The sequence below is a fragment of the Callorhinus ursinus genome, unplaced genomic scaffold, assembly GCF_003265705.2.
Source record: "Callorhinus ursinus isolate GAN/ISIS: 27379988/994484 unplaced genomic scaffold, GSC_fseal_2.0 scaffold96, whole genome shotgun sequence".
Lineage (NCBI taxonomy): Eukaryota > Metazoa > Chordata > Mammalia > Carnivora > Otariidae > Callorhinus > Callorhinus ursinus.
Genome location: NW_027397158.1, coordinates 1,425,738 through 1,444,897, shown reverse-complemented (window position 1 = coordinate 1,444,897; position 19,160 = coordinate 1,425,738). Strand labels below are relative to the sequence as shown.

The following is a 19,160-nucleotide window of genomic DNA, read 5'->3' as shown; positions in this document are numbered from 1 at the left end:
GAGCAGAGGGTCCCTGCTCGTTACCCCCTCCCAAGCCCCACAGGTACTCAGAAGGGTGGGGGGTAGAGGCCCCTGTCACCTGCCAACATCTGCTGCCCAGGTCACCGGCAGAGGCTGGGCAGAGGCCTCAGCAGCCCAGGATCCTCTCTCCAGGCTCAGCCCTGACCTCTGGGCCCAGGGCCTCTGCACCTGGCAGCCCAGTGGCCCCCAGACAGAGCCAGCTGCTTGTTAAACAGCACTTCACAGTGAGCAGTCTGAGCTTCTGCTGACAAGGCTGCCGGGGACTCGTCAAACCACACATGCCTGGCACACACGATCCCCAGCACACATAGTGTGTGTTTATCCGGCTGGCTCAGTGGGGCTGGGGGGTCTGACCACGGCAGTTTTAATGAGCTCCAAGGTAATGTTGACAACGAGCAGGTGCGAGAAGTTCTGCTGTAGCTCTTTGCTTCTCCCGCAGTGGGCTAGATATAACAGTGATGGAGGACCCCAGGGTTCAAGGTCCTGCAGCCCCCACAGCCAGGCCCTGACAAGGCTGCAGCACCAGGGACACGTTCTCAGTTCGCAGGGTGCTGGCCCCCTCACCAGCCAGGGAGATGGGTGGGTTCCCTGCCTGCCCTCTGCCTGCACCCTGGCTGGTCATGCCGGGCCTCCGCTGCAGGAGGCTGAGGTGCTCGGGGCTCCCATGGGAGGACAGACTGGACACACCCTCAGATCCCCAGGCTTTGAGGTGAAAATTCTGGTGTCTGAGCGGCAGAGACCACTTCTCCCAGAGGGGACCAGGCTGATATCTGGGAGGAGGTGGGTTCAAGGTGTTGGGGAGAGCATTCCCCACAGAGGGGGTGCTCACACAAATGCGGGGAGTGGGGAACAAGTCGGGTGCTGATAAGGACAGAGACTGGATGTCAGAGAAGTGAAGTTTCTGGGCTCTGCAGGCATCAGGGAGCCCTGGAAGTTGTCAATGTGCCCTCCCTTCTCCCCCCACAAAGGTGGCAATAGTGTGCAGGGGGCCGCGGTGGGGGGGCCGTCAGGGCAGCAAGGCCCCCATGGCCCACGCCCTCCCTGACCCACTGACTTGGGTGGGGTTATGTGTTTGCTGTTGGTGTGTTTGTCTATTTCTGTTTGAGTGTTTGTGGTGTTTGCATGTGTGTTGTTTGGCCAGTTCCTTTCTTCACCCTAAGCCACCCAGCACAGGGCAGAGTCCAGTAACGGTTAGGACACGCTGGTTGGCTGGTTGACGGCTGACAACCACTTCAAGTCCCTTTATCACCCTCTCCAGAGATGAATGCTGCTGTACCTTTCCAGGTACTTCCTGACACAGAGGCAGCTTTGCACAACGGAATCAGGCTGCATGTGCCCTTTTGCTCAGAGAATAAAGAATAGAGTTTCCTCGTCCTCAGCAACAACTCACTAGATGCACCATCATTTCTAACATGCTGCCGTTTATCAGCATGGAAGCCAAGTCCAATCAATACCCTATGTAAAGCTGCAGTGAGCATCTTGTACACGCGGTGCTGGTTCCTGGGTATTTCTAGGGAACTGACACATGGGAATGGGGTTGTGGGCTCGAAGATAAGCACACTTTAAATTTTGAAATTTCCCAGCCTCCTCTCCACAAAGAAAATGGTCCCCACATCCTTGCCCACGTTGACTATTGCCCTTGTTTAAGGTTTTGTCAATCTGATGTAGAGTCAATAACACCTCATGGTTGTGATTTGTATCTCCCTGAGCCCTAGTAAGGTTGAGTAAGCTTTATATGTTCATTCTCCCTTTGTGTTTTCTTTGTGAATAACAGTCATTTTTTTTTCATTTTTCTGTAGGATCAGCTGTTTCTGTCATTGATAGACAGGAGCTCTTCCCATATGGTGGATATTAATTCTTTATCTTTTTAGTGCAGGATTTTTTTCTTCAAGTCTGTCCCTTGCCTTTTAAGTTGGTTTAGGCGGTCTTCTCTGCCCAACCATCCCCCAGCCTTTAAGTGTATGTAGATCTGCTGGCCTCTATTTTTGTCTTCTGGTTTTTGTGTCTTACTTCAGATTTTAAAATACCATTCTGTGTTTTTCTCGACTATTTCTTTTTTTTTAGTGAGAGAGAGAGCGTGCTCACGGGGGTGGGGAAAGAGGGGGAGAAGCAGAGGGAGAGAGAGAAGCTTAAGCAGGCTTCACGCCCTGCATGGAGCCCAACACAGGCCTCCATCCCACGACCCTGAGATCAAGACCTGAGCTGAAATCAAGAGTCAGATGCTTAACCGACTGAGCCCCCCAGGCGCCCCTCTACTGATTTTATAGTTCTGAGTTGTTTATTTGCTGTTTGCTTTGTTTTGTTTCATGTAGCTCTTTAATCCATCTGAAAGATGAATTTGTGCGGGACCCACTTTGGTTTTAGAGACTTAAAATGAATGAGATGTTCATTCTGTTTATCTTCTGATTTATGAGCCTGGCCTTGGCAGGCACCGTCCCACTGTCTAGCAAATGCTCTCTGCACCACCCCTCATCGGCAGGACCGCCCGGGTGACGGGCCCCACTGTCTGATGACTCTCTGCAGGGCTGAGAGGGACTCTCTGGAGAGCAGCCTCTTTGAGACCCACCAGCTACTGAGGCAGCTACAGGCACAGCAGGAACAGCTGGAGGGAGAGGCCCAGAGCATGCAGCTCGCGCGGCAGGCCCTGCAAGGTGCTTCTCGGGCGGGCTCTCTCTGCTCCTCTCCCCCTTCAGTGGATCTCGACCCCCAGATGTGCTGCCCCCACTCCCCAGTCCCCCGAAGGGGCACGAACACAGGCCGAGAGCTCACGGGGCTGAACGGCTCCTGCCACTATTGTCTGGGAGGGATGGGCACCTGCCCCGCCTGCCTCCAGTGCTGGGCCCAGGCGCAAAACTGGGCTGCAGCCACAGGATCAGCATGCTGGCTCCCTGCCCCGCCCCCGTGCTCCCTGTTCAGCCTGCCCTGCCTTGGGGGGCCTGGCCATAGCCAGTACAAGGTAAGAACTTAGGACACACACACTGCAGTGGGGCATGGAGTGCTTTGTCCCCCCGGCTCTGACAGCCCCCTCAGAGCAGGGGGCTGTCCCTCCATGGGCCCAGCACTCCATAGGGAGTTTGTAAGGGCCACAGGGGTTCCATGCTGTGGGGGCCCGTGGCCAGTCCCTAAGGCACCTGTCACTTCACAGTGGAAATGCAGCAGCTGAAAAGTACCTGGGAGGTCCAGGAGACAAAGCTACAGTGGGACGTGGGGCGGCTTCAGCGGCAAGTGGTACAGCAGGAGCGGGAGATGCAGCTGGCCCTGGAGAGCCAGGCGCTGGCCCACCACGAGGACCTGGCTCGGCTCCAGAGGGAGAAGGTCTGCTTCCGTTGGGCCACCCAGTTGCCTGGTCACTTCCCCAGAGTCCACCACGTCCCCAAATGCAGCAGACACTTAGGGGTGAGGGCCTAAGAAACCAGCCAGGAGACAGAGGTGCCCCAGCCATGCTGTGGCTAGGCCAGAGGAGGACTCTTCCCAGTTCAAGTGAGCCTGAGCCATCCAGGGCCTGGAACGTGTGTGTGGAAGAGGCCAGGCCTCGGGCAGGCTGACCTGGCTGCAGTCTGAGGGCCAGTAGCTGGAGGGAGCTTTCCCTGCAGGCCTTGCTTGACGTATTACACATCTTACGAATGTGGAGGCTCAGGAGAGGTTTATGAACCACTACATAAACGTGGGAGGGCAGATGGTGAGGCGCAGCTCTGGCCTTGGTGTCACTGTGTAAGACAAGTGGCATATGGCTGACTGGGGTAGACAACCTCTGGGGACCCATCCTGTGCCCTGATGAACCATGAACCAGGTCTCACCGAGGACCTGCTGGTCTCACGTGTCCCGACCCACGCAGCCTACGCAGCCTATCCCTTTGCATTGGCCCAGGAGATGCTGAGTCTGTCTCTGACAGAGGAGAAGGAAGCGGCAGCTCGCTGTTTGGAACAGGAGAAGAAGCTGGTAGCAAAGAATGTAGCCAAGACGGAGGCTCTGAAGGAGGAAATCCAGAGCTTGAAGCATGAGAGGGATGAGAGTCTCCTACAACTGGAACATGAGATGAAACAGGTGATGGGGGACTATGAGGCAGCAGGGGACCCTCATATCCACTTCACCGTGCCTTCTCTGACCCAGCAAGCGGGCTGTGAGGGCAGCCTTTCTAGGTCACTGCTATTGCAGCTTTGGTTTTCCACAGAAGTTCTGGGGGACAGATATTCATCCATCCACCCATCCACTCATCCACTCGTCCACCAATTCATCCATCCATCCATCCATCCACTCATCCATCCATCCATCCATCCCTCAATCCATCTACCACCCACCCACCCATCCATGTACCGATCCATCCACCCATCTATCCATCCATGCGCTTGACTGTCCCTCCATTTATCTGTCCATCATCTGTCCATTCACCTGACTTGCCATCCTTCTATCTATACACCCAGCAGATGTCCCACATACATGGCCATCTATCCACATACCTGATTTTCCATTCACACACCTAACCATACATCTATCTATCAAATTGCTTAAACATCCAACTATCCTTACACCCAACCATCTATCCACACATTCATATGACCATCCATCTAACCATTCTCTTGACCATCTGTCTACCCGTTCACTTAAACATCCTTCCTTCTATCCACACACTCATCTGTCCATCCATAGCCACCATCCATCTCTGTGTCTGACTATCCATCCACCTGATCAGCCAGCCAGTGTGTGGAGAGCTGACTGAGCATAGGCACGGAAGTTGGGCCATGTCAGACAGAGTGAAAAGGCCCCATCGAGCCCACTCGGGACAAGGGCTGCCTCTGGGGTGACACTCCTCCCCAAGCAGGGGTGTGGAATCAGGAACACACCACGTCCTGGCAAAGGCTTTAGCCTCTCCTTAAAGAGGCCCTTGATCCTCACAAGCACCACCCCCCCAATCCCGCCAGGCCCTGTCATTGAAAGAAGCAGAGGGGAGGCTGCTAAGGGAAGAGCTCTCCAAGTCCACGCAGGAGCTGGAACAGGTGCAGCAGAAGGCCCAGAGCCAGCATGAGCAAGCTGAGGTGAGCCCTGTGGGCCCAAGCAAGACACTGAGCACCCAGTAGGGCCACCCCGAGATGTACCTTCCTACCTGGTCCCAGGGACACAGCCCCCTCTATCCTGGCCCCCCTGAGCCTGAATTTCCCCCAGGGAATGTCCAAGTCTGCTGGGAGGAAACACTGTCTTAATGGGAAGGAAAAACCCAATGAACCAAAGCTGGGGGGGGGCGCTGTGAGAGCCAGTCCCTGCTCCCCAGCAGCAGACTCGTCCAGGAAGAGCCGACAGAGGAGGGCCTGGGGCCACAGGTGAGCCAGCAGCAGAGAAGGGCAGACCCAGACCCGGGCCCTGGCCAGCCCCACAGACACCCAGCCCTGCCTATTTGTGCACCTGAGCTGCACTTGGTAAAGTGGAACTGCAGGAAATGTGTGTGAGGCCTTTTGGGGCTGGCTCATTAGACTCTCCCAAAGGAGAAACCCGACCTGGAAAGGCCAGCACTGTGCCCAAGGCAGACCCTCCCTGGGAAGGACATCCACAGAGAGTCCCAGGCCGAGCCAGGAGAGAGGCACCCCCGAGGGATGAGGGACGGGAGAGCCCCCCATAGGTATAGGCCCACTGCCACACTGAGGCTGCCTTGGACAACCAGCTGGGGTCAGCTGGGGCTCCAGACTCCATCAGGAGCCCATGTCCAGGGGCAGGACAGGCAGCAGCTGCTAGGACTCAGAGTGGGGGCAGTGACCTTGGGGCCCTGTGCCTCCGCCCCACGAGCGGGGCGCCCACTGCTGTGTCTGGGGGGGAGGCTCAACCAGGGTGTCTCCTTACCTTCCACCCCGCCCCACTGCTTCCTGATGTGGTCACTGTGAGCAGAGCTGCCTGCGGGGGGCTCCTGGCACCCAGGGAAGTCTTATCCAAGAGCCTCTCTCCCTGGAGCCCCCACCCTGCTCTGTCCCGCCCTGAGGCTGGGTGGCCCTTCCAAGGGCACAGCTGGGAGGAGTGGGGGTCCCTGGGATTGTGCCAGCCAGCAGGACACTTCAGGGAGCTCGTTAAGTGTCCTTTGCCACCTTGGCGTGGAAAGTGGAAATTAAAACCCACTGAAGAGGGAGAGAGAGGAGAGATGGCATCTGAGGAAAGCCAGGTGTGGGGTGCCATCAGAAACACCCCGGGCAGGTGGAGGGGCTCCAGAGCAGTGCCCTGTCGCTCACAACCCTCCCAGGGGCTTCCCGGCGGGGCCCCCACAACCATGCAGGGTCCATCCTGGGGACACAGCCAGACCCGGCCACCCAAGGTGATCCTGTCAGTGGGGAAGGACAGCAGGGGCTGGGGCAGGGGAGGCACAGTGAGGCTCCTTCCCCAAGAGCCGGAGACACATCCCGATGGAGGCCCAGCCCACTAGCGCCCTCGCTCTGCAGCAGCCAAGAGTCCCGAATCCCTGCGGGTGGGAGTGGAGAGGGCTCTTAGAGACGCAGCCCAGGGCCAGTAGCGTGGGCACCTGCGCCTCCTGGAACAGGAAGCCAGCTCCATCCCCCGCCCTGCTGAGGAAACCGCCACCATGGGGCCCAGACCGCTCTGGGGCCAGGCCCGCGGGGGCGGGGGGTGGCGGTGAGGAGGGGGATCCTGGCAAGGAAGCTGGGCTGGCCTCAGGCTCCAGGTAAGCAGGTGTTGTCCTTACTGGTGGACAAGGAAAGCTTCGAGCACTGCTGCCTAGCCTGGGGCCCAAAGGACCCCCACCTCCTCTGAGTGCCCACCAGTGAGTGCCAGAGAGGAGCCTCATGAGTGCTGTGGCCCCAGGAGGGCAGATTTGGGCCAAGCTGAGTCCCGGATGAATGGGCCGCCTGAGCGTGGCTGCGTAGTCTCTGTGGGGGTGGCCCCGTGACCCCTTTCCAGGCACATCTGCAGGTACTCACACGTTTAGGCTGGCAGTGATGTGGGTGTCCCCTAAGGCCCCCACCTATGTGAAAGTTCAGGAAACCTTGGGCTCGGCTGAGGGGTCCCTGTGTTCACCTGGACTCAGGGACAGGGCTCCCCCTTCCCCACCACTGCCACATCTTCTGAGCTGGGGTTCACCTTTCTGGCCCTATGCTGACGGGCAGGGTCCCAGAGAGGGCGACTAGAGGCCCTTCGTCTGGGAAGAGACGCAGTGGACGCCCCAGCCACAGGGCCAGGGACCTGGGGGACTTCTTCCGTGCCCGGCCAGCCAGCGAGGGTGGAGGCCCAGTCCCGAGCTCCGGGGCACGCACGCTGAGCATACTGCCCAGCCCGAGGACTTCCGCAGTCTGTGACACTTGAGGGGAGGGCCCTCTCGCTGCCAAATCGCTGTTCTTGGCCCCTCAGCGGGATGGGCCCAATAGCAACATTTTAGGGATGAGAAAGGTCAGTGCTTGAGTCCCTGACTTGGCACCTGCCACCCACCCTGCCCTGGAGACCCCAGAGGCAAGGCGTGGGTGGCAGGGTCAGCCCCTCCCGGTGGGGGAACCCCTCTGGGGCTTCCACACCATGTCCCCCGGGACCCTGGCATTGGGGGCATTGACAGCAGTCACCGTGAAGACCCTGACCTGGAGGCCCAGGCCGCACTCGGCCCCTGCCCAGCTGGTACGGCCCGAGCGAGGACAGCGTCTGGCTGCCCGTGTGGGCCTCAGCAGACCACCAGCTGCCTAAGCCTCGGGCCACCCGTGGGTGCCATGGCCGGTTTGCTGCTCCCTCCAGGCCACCATCAGCGCCATGACCACGGAGCTGAAGGCCCTTCAGGCCCAGTTTGAGGACGCCATCTCAGCCCATCAGAGAGAGGCCTCGGCTTTGGGCGAGAGTCTCCGGAAGATGGCGGCAGAGCGAAGCGACGCCAGGAGAGAAGTGAGGGGATGTCGGGGGGGGGGGGGGGGGAGGGGTGCCAGGAGGGGCAGAAGCAGTTCCATTAGAGCAGGGATGCCGGGAGAGGGGAGAGGCCCCCGGAGAAGGGGAGAGAAAGCCTTCCTGAAAGGCAGGTGTGACCCGGGGAGCAGGGAGGGGGAAGGTGGACCCTCAGCCCAGAGACCCCTCCATCCTACCAGCCCCGGGAAGAGCCTCGGTGAGGTGGCGCTGGCCGGGCTCTGCCTGCAGGCGGCATGAGGTAGAGACCCCCATGGGACCGGGCACCTGGTGGGGTGAAGCCATCCTGGGGATGCCCGGGGTAGAGGGGCAGACGTGTGGGGGCTTTGTGGGGTTTTGGGGGGCAACCATGCATGGACCTGGCCAAGGCCTCGAGGTCAACACGGGGCCCCCAGGAGCCACGTGACTGTGTCCTGCGGTGGGGACAGTCCTGGGCAAGGCAGGCAAGCAGACTGGGGAGGTGTTTCTGAGGGAGCTGTGACAGGACCTGGGAAGCCTGGGAGAGGGGAGGGCAGGAGGGCAGAGGGATTTGGGCTGGGGGAGGGTAAGCCAGCGCCCAGGTGGGGCCGTGGGGGGGGGGGGGGGGGGGTCCTCGTGCCCACCCCGGGCTAGGAGCCAAGGCCACAGGCAGCAAGCGCACTGACCCGGGAGCTCAAGGGAGCACCAGACGGAGCAGCAGAGAGGAAAGGGGCTCCTCAGCCCTCCCCCAGCCCCCCAGGGACAGGCCCGCAGTAGAGGGAGCGGGAGGGAGAGAGCATGATTTAACATGACAGGCTGTTTACTTTGGCCCCCAAAGAGAAAGGTCTCCTTTCAACAGATTTCAAAGTCAGGCCCGGTCAGCGACCACACGGGGAAGCAAAATGAGATTTTAAAACTAGGGGCTGCAGGGGAGGAGCCAGGAGACTGGGGGCACATTTGTTCTGGCGAGGTGAAAGAAGAAATCGCAGGCCTCCTGAGAAGTTCAGGTTCCCAGAGAGGGGGCCCCCGGAAAGGAGAGGGACCCCCGGAGAGGGGAGGGGCCCCCGGAGAGGGAGTGGGGGAGCAGGAGGCTGAGGCGAGGGGGCAGGCAGAACAAGCCAGGGAGCTGAAGAGCCTCCCAGGCGCCAGGCTGGCCCCGTTGCCATGGAAACCATAACGTTTTCACAGCCTTTAAACTGAAGGAAGGTCCAGGCTTCTCACAGCCCTGCCCAAAGCCCCTACACGGTGTGCACGCACGCACACGTGAACACACGGCACCGTGCACACACGGGCACACACGTGCATGCACACACATGGCCTCATGTGCGAACACAACACTCACAGGGAAACACATATGGACACCGCGAAGCATGCATAAACGTGCACCAAGCAGCTCATGCAACTTCACAGCTTACACGCACACACCTCACGCTTGTGGACTGGGCATGCACGTTCACACACGTGTGCAGATGCACACACCACACACTCACACGTGCTGCGTGCGTACACACATGCACACAGAGTGCACACGTGTGTGCTCACACGCACAGGCCAGAGCCCCGTAACAGCCCTTCCCCTGCTTTCCCGACTGTGCAGTCCTGGAGCCACCTCCCTGCAGGAGATTTCAAAAGACACTGTTTATACGATTTCTAGTAAAGAAATAATTATTATAATCACATTAAGTGATTTGGCTGTAAAATTCCTGTAAGGAGGATGGTTGTTTTCATGAGGGAGGCGGGGGTGCAGGGGGAGGGGCCTTTCTCCCGCTTTGTTTTGCTTGTTTTCATCTCCTCGGCCCTGGGAAATGAAAACAGCTTCTTTTATGATGGATAGGGCCTTTTGCTGGTCCTTGACCTTCCTGGTGGATTTTTGCTGAGCTCTGCGGAAACTGCTCCACACGGTTGTGGCTCCCACATGTGGGGGGTGTAAGGGGAGCAGAGGAGGGGCTTAGGCCCTTCCCAAAAACAGAACAACAATAACAGTGGGTGGACACAGGAGCCAGGCTGGCCAGAGGCCTGGACAATGTCCCACTGAAACAGCCAGCAAAGTGGGGTTTGCTTCTGGCAAACCAGAGCCTTGACATTGCTCCGAATTTTTGTGGCTTCCCCTCTCTCGGCTCTGCTCGCTGCTGGCCTCCTCCACCCCCTCCTCAGGTCCAGCCGGGCCCGCACAGAGCACTCTCTAGAGTACCCTGCTCAGGGCAGGAGCGTAGGCCTGGGAGGCAGGAAACCAGAGGTCCTGGCCAAGCCTGGACCGTAGCCTGGGTGCTGAAGGGTGGGCTGGCCCCTCCCTGGGTCTGCACTCTCCTCCAGACCCCCTCCAGGGGTTGGGGGTGGTGCTGACACGAGGCACCCTGTGTCCCAGGGCAGCATGAGTAAGACCCCTGACCCCACCCGTGCTCTGTCCCTGGGCTCAGCTCCTGGGCCTCACACAGAAGCGCAGAATCGGCAGGGCCTATCTAGAAGCCCCCAGAGTGTGTGGAGTGTCCTGGTGTGGGGACGACAGCATGATGGGTGTCCCCTCTGGGCCTGGAACAGGTCTGGCAAGGACAGGGGACGAGGAGTCACACCCACAGCCTCTTCCAATCCCTGGGTCCGCTTGCAGAGGCTACAGTCGGGGCGGCTGAGCCCTGAGTCCAGGGCAGATGTGCAGCGCATGGTTCCCACTGGCTCCAGAGCCTGCCCACCTGGGGCCCCTCCCTGCCCCCCACCCCTGGATTTAGGGTGTCCGTGCTTCTGTGGAGCACTCTGCACAGAGCACTCATGCGACAGTGAGCACCTGCTGCCCGAGTGGTTGGACAACCTGGCCCAAGTGGGCCTTCTAAGGGCCACCACCCAGAGACCCACCTTCCCCTGGCATCCCATAAGATAGGGAAATGAGGACCGAGGGGTGGGTGTGCCCACAGCCACGCAGGAGTCGGGAGCCCAGGCCACTGTCACACCATCGCTGAAGAGGACAGCAGGTGGGGCAGCCCAGCAACCAGAGGCCACTGGACCTGGGTGGGGACAGTGCAGACGTGTGGGCTGACCAGTGACCAGCATCCCCGGAGTCCAGGGAGGGGGCAAGGGGCAACACCAGGGCCAGGAGAGTCCGAGGGTCACCTCCCTGGGCTCCGGGACCAGCCCTCGTGAACCACCCTGCAGCCTCATGGCATTAGGAGAGGTGACCCCCCAGATGGGCAAACCCAGGTTATCTGCTTCTCCTTCAAGCACTTGGGGACACAGGGCTGGGGGTACATCAGTGCTGCCAGACCAGAGCCTGATCCACAGCCCCTGACCCCTGCCCCCCGTGGGCCATATGGCCCATGCTCCTCCCCCAGGTGGAGAGGCTGCGGGCCCAGCTGGACGAGGCCCGGGAAGGGCTGGCTGTGCTGCGCCGGGAGCTGCAGGGCAGCGAGGAGAGCCGTGAGGGGCTTCGCAGGGAGGCCCTGGAGGCCCAGAGGGCCCTGGGTGATGAGGCCCGTGAGAAGGACGTGCTGCGGCGCTCCAACACTGAGCTGCGGGCTGCGATCCGCAGGGCTGAGCAGGAGAAGGCCAGGTACCAGGGCCCCTTGGCGCACCTGTCAGGGAGCCGGCCCAGCCCCCAAGCTCATCCGGGGGACAAAGGATGTGGGATGTGGGGCGTTCTGACACGGGCCAGACGGCGCGGGGTGGACTCACTAAGCGGACCCAGGGTGCCAGTTGTCCGTCTGAGGGCTCTACATGCCGACACACGGTGGGGGGAGGGGGGAAAGCCGAGAGGCCAGACAGGTCCCACGTGGCCAGCAGGAGACGGCCAAGGGCTGGGGAGCAGACGGAGGCCGAGGGGCCTGGTCCGGGGCCCGGACGACAGCAAGGCCAGAACTGCAGCCCTCAGCGGCGCCGGGCTGCTGCTGGACGTTGGGTCTCTGGGAGTGTGTGGCCGGAGAGAGGAGCATGGCAGGGGGAGGGTTCAGAGACATGGAAAGGGGCAGAGCCCGCTGGGCGCGCAGACCTCGGATACCGGGAAGGTGAGAGGGAAGCAGCCCCAGGGGGCTGGGCTTTGGGACACTGGAGGACCGAGCCACAGGGGAGGCATCTGGCCAGAGTGAGGTGGGTGGCAGGAAGTCTCCATGGGAGAGGCTAGAGCCCCAGCTGTGACATGCTGCTCAGTTTTCAGAGGTCCAAGGAAGAAGGGGAGCAGAAGGTGCTGGTCCTGGAGGAGGCGCGAGCTGTGGCCCAGAAGGAGGCCTGTGAGCTGCGGGCCAGTCTGAGGGAGGTGGAGCAGGCTCAGGCAGATGCCCACCGGGAGCTCCAGGGGCTGGGCAGGCAGGTGAGGGCAGCCGTCCTGGAGCCCCGCCCCCACAGGGGTGTCCCCATTCCACACACCCAGGCCCCAGCTCTCTCCCCTGCCCCGGGCACCCACCGGCTGGAGCCGAGCTCTGGGACATGGCCTTGCAGCCTGTGTCTTTGGAAGCCACCAGCCGGAGGGCCCTGCTTCGACCCATGGGGCTCCCGGTTCGATGTGCCCCAGGGCGTACAGATGACCAGCCTCAAACTTGCTGGCTAAGAACAACCACTTTGACCCTCGTGGACTCAAGATCAGGAATTCAGCCAGGGCACAGAGGGGACGTGCCAAGAAGACCCCACGGTGGGGGACTTGTGGGCAGGGCTGGGTGGGCCCACAGCAGCCGGGCTCTCGTGGCCCAGGGCTGGCCTGGCCGTCAGCTGGGGCGCCCCCAGGGCCCTGGCCGCCGCGCCTCCCCGCATGGCCACCTTGGGCTTGAGAACTCATCTATCGGCGTCGGCTTCCACAGTTAAGAGCCACTTAGCTGAGTTCACTGGGGCCGAGTCAGCTCAGAGGAGGGGCCTAGACACCCCTGGAGGCCAGAGGCCTTTCCAAGCTGTCGACTGTCCTCAGACTGGGAGCGGTTCATGAGATGCCCTGGGCTCCCTCTGGACCAGGCATGTCCTGCCCCTCCCTCCTTCTACCCCCCACCCCCAGCCCTCCTGTGAGGAAGGTTCTGGTACCTTCCTTTCCACATGAGGCCACGGAGGCACAGAGAGGTGTGTGGGACCAGGGTCCCTGTGAGTGAGGGCTGGTGAGGAGCCCAGAGCAGCCCCCCTGATGCCACTCCCAACCCACTCCTTCCCACATGGTGTCCTGGCTCGGAGGGCATCCCCAACCCCCACACCCTGAGTGTGGGCGCTGCCCCGAAGGAAGGCTTCCCCCCCAGGACATGTGAGCAGAGGCAGGGATCCAGGAGGGTGCCGGCAACCCCATCAGCACCGCCCCACACTCACAGGTGAACATGCTGGAGGCTGAGAACCGGAGAAAGAGCCAAGAGGTGAGCCAGCTGCAGGTCCGGGGCGCTCAGGACGCCCAGCAGCAGAGCCAGCGGGAGGGGCTGCAGGCGCAGAGGTTGGCCGCGGAGGTGGCCCACGAGGGCACCCTGAGGGAGGTAGGAGGGCTGAGCGGCCTGCAGAGAAGGCACCAGCACTGTCACAGGGGCTGGGATCCAGGGCCACCTGGCCCAGCTCTCGCCCATGTGTGCTCCGTGGGTCCACCGGCTCGTCTTCTCTCCCACTCCCCAGCGGGGCTGGGTGCAGCCAGGGTGGAGGGACAGGGCCTCCGACTGAGCTAACGCCGTGAAAGTGGTGACCCCTGTGTCTCCTAGGGTTCTCATGTTTTAGAAAGGGACAGCCTCACCCAGGTGACGTGAGTTCTGAGTCGAGGGACAGTCAGCGGCCCCTGAAATGCCCAATTCTCAAAGAGCCTCAGGATTCAGAGCACACACCTACACCCACACCTGCATGTGTGTGTCCCCACGGCCCTGACCATGTGCTGGGCAGCCCTCGATTGACCCACTGTGCCAGCCCTTAGGAGCCCGTGGTGTTGTGTCAGGCACCCTGAGGCTCCCCAGCCCTGGGCTCCGGAGGAGGCTGACCCAGCCCATGCCACCACAGGCCACAAGCATGGGGCTGGCTGAAGGTGGAGCTGTGGCAGGCCACAGGCAGGGACAGCCAAGGGTCACAGCTCCGTCGGGCCTGGGGTTTTCACGTGTCTGCCAGGATGTGCTCCAGAGTCCTGGTGTGTCCTTCCCCACCTGAGCTCAGGGGTCCCCACTGCCAAATACGGACTGGGAGGCGGGCCTGAGGTCCCCCTAGCTGTGACATGCCAAGGAGGGAGCCTGAGGGGTTCCCTGAGGAGTGGACAGAGGCCCGGGGTCAGGGCTCCAGGGGACAGGTGGCTCTGGGAGGACTTCACATCCCTCCCGCAGGTCCTGAGCCTGCAGCAGAAACTGGCGGAGGTGGAGGCCGCAGCAGAGGCCCAGAAGCAGCGGCTGGAGGAGCGTCTCTGCCAGAGCCAGGGGGCCGAGCAGACCGTCTGGGCTGAGCTTCGCACCACCCCCAGGAGGCTGCAGCGGGCCAGGGGGGCGGCTGAGGGCCTGCAGGCTCGCCTGGATGAGGCCTGCCGCCGGGTCCACAGCCTAGAGCAGACGCTAGCTCAGGCTGAGGGTGCCAGGCGGCATTCGGAGGGCCAGCTGAGCCAGCTGTGGTCCACGCTGTGCCATGGCCTGGGGCTCCGGGGACAGAGCCCCTCAGGTTTCCCTGAGCGGCCCAGCCTCCCCAGGAAAGGTCAGTGTCCTCAATGGCTTCAGGTCGCTCCTGCCCCAGCTCTGCACCCACCTAGGACACACACCCCTTCCCCGGGCCTCACGACCCACACGGTGAGGGGCCCGGACTCCCGTGCCCCACCCCAAGACCCTGTGGGTGGGGGCTGTCACCACGTCCCCACGCCGTCCCCTCAGCTGGCACCGACCGTCCTGCAGGCTCAGATGGCCTCCAGGCTCGCTCCCCGCGGCAGAGGGCCAGCCCCCCCGCCCGGTCCCGCTCCCCACTGCGATGGCCCTCACCTGCACCTGGGGACCACAGCCCGGAGGTGGACGTGGACTCTGTGCGGGACGCCCTGCGGGACTTGGTGCAGCAGCTGCGGGATGCCCGGAGGGAACGGGTAAGGGAATGGAGAGGACATGCCCTGGGGGCTCCTGAAACGGGGAGAAGCCGCTCATCACTCTGCTGTCCATCTGTCTGTCTATCCCAGGTCTGCTGAGACCCTGGTGGGGCCCTGTGGGTCACTGGGCTCCTCAGTGTTCACACTGTCCTTTGTTTGGCATGATAAATAGCAGTAAATACCACGGTCTCTCAAAGCTTGACTGCCCCAAAGGGCTCGGGGTCCTCTCTTCCTCCGAATGGGCGGCAGAGCCCCTGGCGCTGGGCGCCGCTATGACACACACTGGGGTCCAGGTCAGCGCACCCGAGCCCCCCACGCCTCCCGCCCGGCACCTCGGCCCTGCATTGCCCCCCAGGCTGCCCCATGACCTGGGTCCTTCTGCCCAGGACGACTGGCACTTCCAGGCGGTAAGCCTGAGCAGCCGGCTGAGTGAGGCAGAGAGCGAGCGTGCCCAAGCCCAGAGCCGCGTGGGGCAGCTACAGAAGGCGCAGGCAGACGCGGAGGAAGGTGACGTCCCTTCCCTCACCCTGCCCTCAAGGATCGCTGTGAGGGGCCCCCGCCACCTCCCCAGGGGTTCCCCGGGTGCCTCGCCCCTGGCTGCCAGGCGTGTGCGGTCCTGGGAAGTGCTCAGGCCTGGGCCACGAGCAGCGCCAGACCTGTGTGCCTCCCTGGGCGGTAACTGGCATGTGGCAGCTGGCTGGCTGCTTTCTCGGCAGTGGCTTCCCCGTCACAGGGGACTAAAGTCCAGAGACCCTGCGGGGACCCAGACCCTCCTGCCACACCGGCCTCTTACGGTTCCTACCTCAGGGCCTTTGCACTGACTGTGCAGGCCCCCTGGAGCTCTCTCCCGCCCACAGGCATGAGACCCATCTCTCCATCAGGTCTCTGTCCCCTGTCCCCTCAGAGAGCGCCCCTGCCCTGCTGGTCACCCCTCCTCCCCCCATTAGTGGGTCTGCCCGGGAGGTGGGCCCAGGGCCTAGCACAGTCTCAAAGGAGGAATGTCTGTGGAAGGGAAGAAGGTGGGAGAGAAGGAGAAGCAGGCAGAGGGACCCAAACCCGCCCCCAGGGATCCTCAAGCTTCAAACAGGAGGAGCAGGGAATTGTCAGAGGGAGGCCTCTCCAGCCCCCACCATCCAGGTGCCAGACACTTAAACTCACCAAGCCTCAGTTTCCTGTCCTGTTAAATGGGTGGGCGCAATCGCCCACGTGGCAGCCCCACAGCGCTTGGGAGCCAGGCAAGCCTCTGCTCGCCCCACAGCTTGGCGCCAGGCGGAGGCTGAGATGAGCAGCACCCAGGCGGCGCGGGCCCTGCAGGAGGAGGCGCTCCAGAGGCTGGAGCTGGAGTACCTGGCGAGCACGCGGGCAGCCGGCCGGGAGAAGCGGAGGCTGCAGGTGGGGCCATGCGGCCGTGGGGACCTGGGGCCGGGGAGGTGGGAGGGAGATTAGGAAGGGGGGCGGGTTTCCAGGTCCCTATGGGCATAGGCACAGCAGGTGGCTTCAAGGGACATGTGTTCCCACAGAGCTCATCAGGGGCCCCTGGTAAGAGCTGTTCGGAGGTGGTCCCTGCCCTTATTTTGCAGACTGGGGAAACGATCCTGGATAGGGAGCCACTCGGCCCCCGCGGCAGAGCCGGCAAGGGCCAGAGGCAGGGCAGACCCCCGGCCTCCCCGGCCTGTCCGTCTCTCTGTGGCCATGCCGGCAGGACTAGGGTGACACCGGCCCAGCCTCAGAGCCCTCTGTGGGGTCACATTAATGCACATTTACGTGGCTGCAGGACCGGCTTACTGTGTCCCACTCAGACACAGAAGGAGGTTACACAGGATTAATTTGGGTAAATGTCCCCATATATGGGCTTTGCGCTGTGAAGGTGGCCTCGGGTCCCCTGCTTTCAAGTGAGGAAGCTGGGCTAGGAGTGGGGGAGGCCTGGCTGGACAGGGGAGCCCTGCACCCCACCCGAGGCCACAGGTCAAAGCAGCCTCAGCAGGACTGGGCTGGGGAGCAGCTGGGTCTGGGAAGTTGAAGCTGCCAGGCTACCATTTCCAGAAAGCTCTTTGAGGCCCTTGGAGGCATGGGGACCAGCACACCAGCTGAGGGAACACAGGCCCCCCCAGAGGGGTCTCAGGGAATCAGGGTCCCCGGCCCCACCCTGGATAGATGCTGCTGATGGGAGCGGCAGAGCAGAGGGACTGAATGGGACCTGGAGGGCGGGACAGGCATCTCAGCCCCACCGACACAGAGGTCGCACTGCCAATGTCCTGCAAGGAGAGGGGGCCCTGCACGTCAGCAGGTCCTCACCTGTGCAGGGGACACCGGTGAATGAGGCTCGCAGCCCATCTCTCTGGGAGGGGTCTGTTTCTACTTCGATGTCTTTTGTTGTTTGCGCTGTGACCTCATCCTCAGATGGGTTCAAGAAAGGTAGGGGTGTTGTGGGCTATTCGAACCGTTCCCTCCAGAGCGGAAGCCAGAAGGCCCGTTTATCTCTGAAGTTCAAAAATGTGCCAAAACATTGACTTGCTTCCTCCGTTATTTTATCCTATGCCTGGCTCCTCGCCCGTGTCCCGGAGAACTTAGGGTCTTCGTCCAGGTTAGCTGATCTGACTGCCGTGTCGAATCTAACCCCGCCCTGGGTCTGTCCTTGTGGTTTTCATCTCGACTGTTCCTACTCTGGCTCCCCCCCTTGGCATCCCCTTCTTGAGACGGTTGGTCCACATCTTCGGACACCTGTTCCCATTTCTTGCAATTCCGTTCTCTTTTCATTCAAGACCCTAAGATCCGACCCCTCAGATTGACTTTGTCTCTTGAACCACAGTTGATTGCTACCGTCGAGATGTTTTCCCTCTGCCTGGCTTCAAAGAAGGGGGTCTGGGGGCGCCTGGGTGGCTCAGTCGTTACGCGTCTGCCTTCGGCTCGGGTCATGCTCCCAGGGTCCTGGGATCGAGCCCCGCATCGGGCTCCCTGCTCCGCGGGAAGCCTGCCTCTCCCTCTCCCGCTCCCCCTGCTTGTGTTCCCTCTCTCGCTGTGTCTCTCTGTGTCAAATAAATAAAAATCTTAAAAAAAAAAAAAAAAGAAGGGGGTCTGGTTCAAAGTCAGGAGTGGGGAGGACCCACCTGCGACTTCACGTGTCCCTGTCCAGATAGTTCAGGCTGACGCTGAAAGACAGACAGAAAGGGGAGCCCCCAGGGGCTGTGGGGAGCTTGCGGGACCAAGGAGGACGCAGCACAGAGCGGTCCCAGAAGTTTCCTGTTCCAGGGACCGGGAGGGTGAAGGCCCTGTTCTCAGGGGCATGGCTGGCTGTGGTGGGGGGCGTCCCGAGCTCCTCTTCTCCAGCACTTGCCTGCCAGGGGACTGGGGGCCTTGGAGGCCTCCCCTCCAGCCCGGGCTCTGCGTCAGCGTCCCGAGGGTTCTGGCAGGTTTCCATGCGAGGCTTCCTCACATGGGTGCAGAGGGCTCGGACGTTGTTCAGATCTTCTCTATCCATGTTCATTTTTCTCCTTAAGAATTGACTCAATTTTTCAGTGAAGTGTGGGTGCCAAAATCTATCAGCATCATGTCAAGTTGTTCCTAGAATTCTGGTAATTCTCCTATTTTTAGGCCACTTGGTTCCGTCTGCCTCCATCTTGTGGGAACCTCCAAAGTCTCTGGTCTCCAGCCCTGAGGAAGGTTTTTCCCAATTTTTGTAACCTGTTGGCCATTGAGGTGGGCACCTGGGAGGGGGATTCAGACCCACCGGAGGCCCAGAGGCCCCAGGCCTTTCCGAAGAAGAGCAGATCCAAGCAGCAGTGTGTGCAGGGGGCGAGGGGCTCAGGCCCCGCGGCCGCACTCCCTGCCCCCACGGCCCTCAGCAGGTCAGCAGGCCAGGCCGCCAGGGTGTGCTAGAGCGAGGTCTGCGTCTGACAGGACTGCTTTCACTTTCACGGACCGGGTTCTTCCCCCCCCAACCCCCGTTTCACATGAGCCAATGTGTTTGTCAAGAGAAAGTTAATTAAAAACATATTTTTCTAATTAAATGGTAGGCTGTGCTATGCAAACAGTAAGATTCTTGTTTGAGAGCAAATCCCTCCCCGTTTCCAGGGCTACCCTGGGAATTCAGTAGATCAACAATGCAGAACGGGCCCAGAGCGTCAGGACACGCGCCCCACACTGCACGCGGGGGGTCCTGCGGGCAGCTGGTGGCCTCCGGGCAAGTGGGGGGCGCGGGCCCACACACACCCCCGGGAGAGGCAGCCGTGGGTGGGGGGTCCTCCCGTCAGAGGGGCGAGAGGGGTCCTCGTGGCACCAACCAAACCGGCCAGAGCCACCCCGCGGCTCTGCACCCGCCCCTCCTCTTCTCCAGCACCCTC

At 61.5% G+C, this 19,160-nt stretch overlaps 1 protein-coding gene across 1 annotated transcript in view; it reads left to right on the top strand.

Annotated features, from left to right (window-relative positions):
* CROCC2 (ciliary rootlet coiled-coil, rootletin family member 2) overlaps window positions 1–19,160 on the top strand; it is a 64,145-nt gene that overhangs the window by 34,124 nt on the left and 10,861 nt on the right. The window contains exons 15-26 of the mRNA XM_073888826.1: window positions 2,545–2,672; window positions 3,167–3,336; window positions 3,889–4,065; window positions 4,941–5,054; window positions 7,732–7,875; window positions 11,168–11,385; window positions 11,979–12,138; window positions 13,112–13,153; window positions 14,087–14,444; window positions 14,639–14,820; window positions 15,207–15,327; window positions 16,079–16,212. Coding sequence (XP_073744927.1) covers window positions 2,545–2,672; window positions 3,167–3,336; window positions 3,889–4,065; window positions 4,941–5,054; window positions 7,732–7,875; window positions 11,168–11,385; window positions 11,979–12,138; window positions 13,112–13,153; window positions 14,087–14,444; window positions 14,639–14,820; window positions 15,207–15,327; window positions 16,079–16,212 — 1,948 coding nt within the window. The remainder of the gene's footprint in view (window positions 1–2,544; window positions 2,673–3,166; window positions 3,337–3,888; window positions 4,066–4,940; window positions 5,055–7,731; window positions 7,876–11,167; window positions 11,386–11,978; window positions 12,139–13,111; window positions 13,154–14,086; window positions 14,445–14,638; window positions 14,821–15,206; window positions 15,328–16,078; window positions 16,213–19,160) is intronic.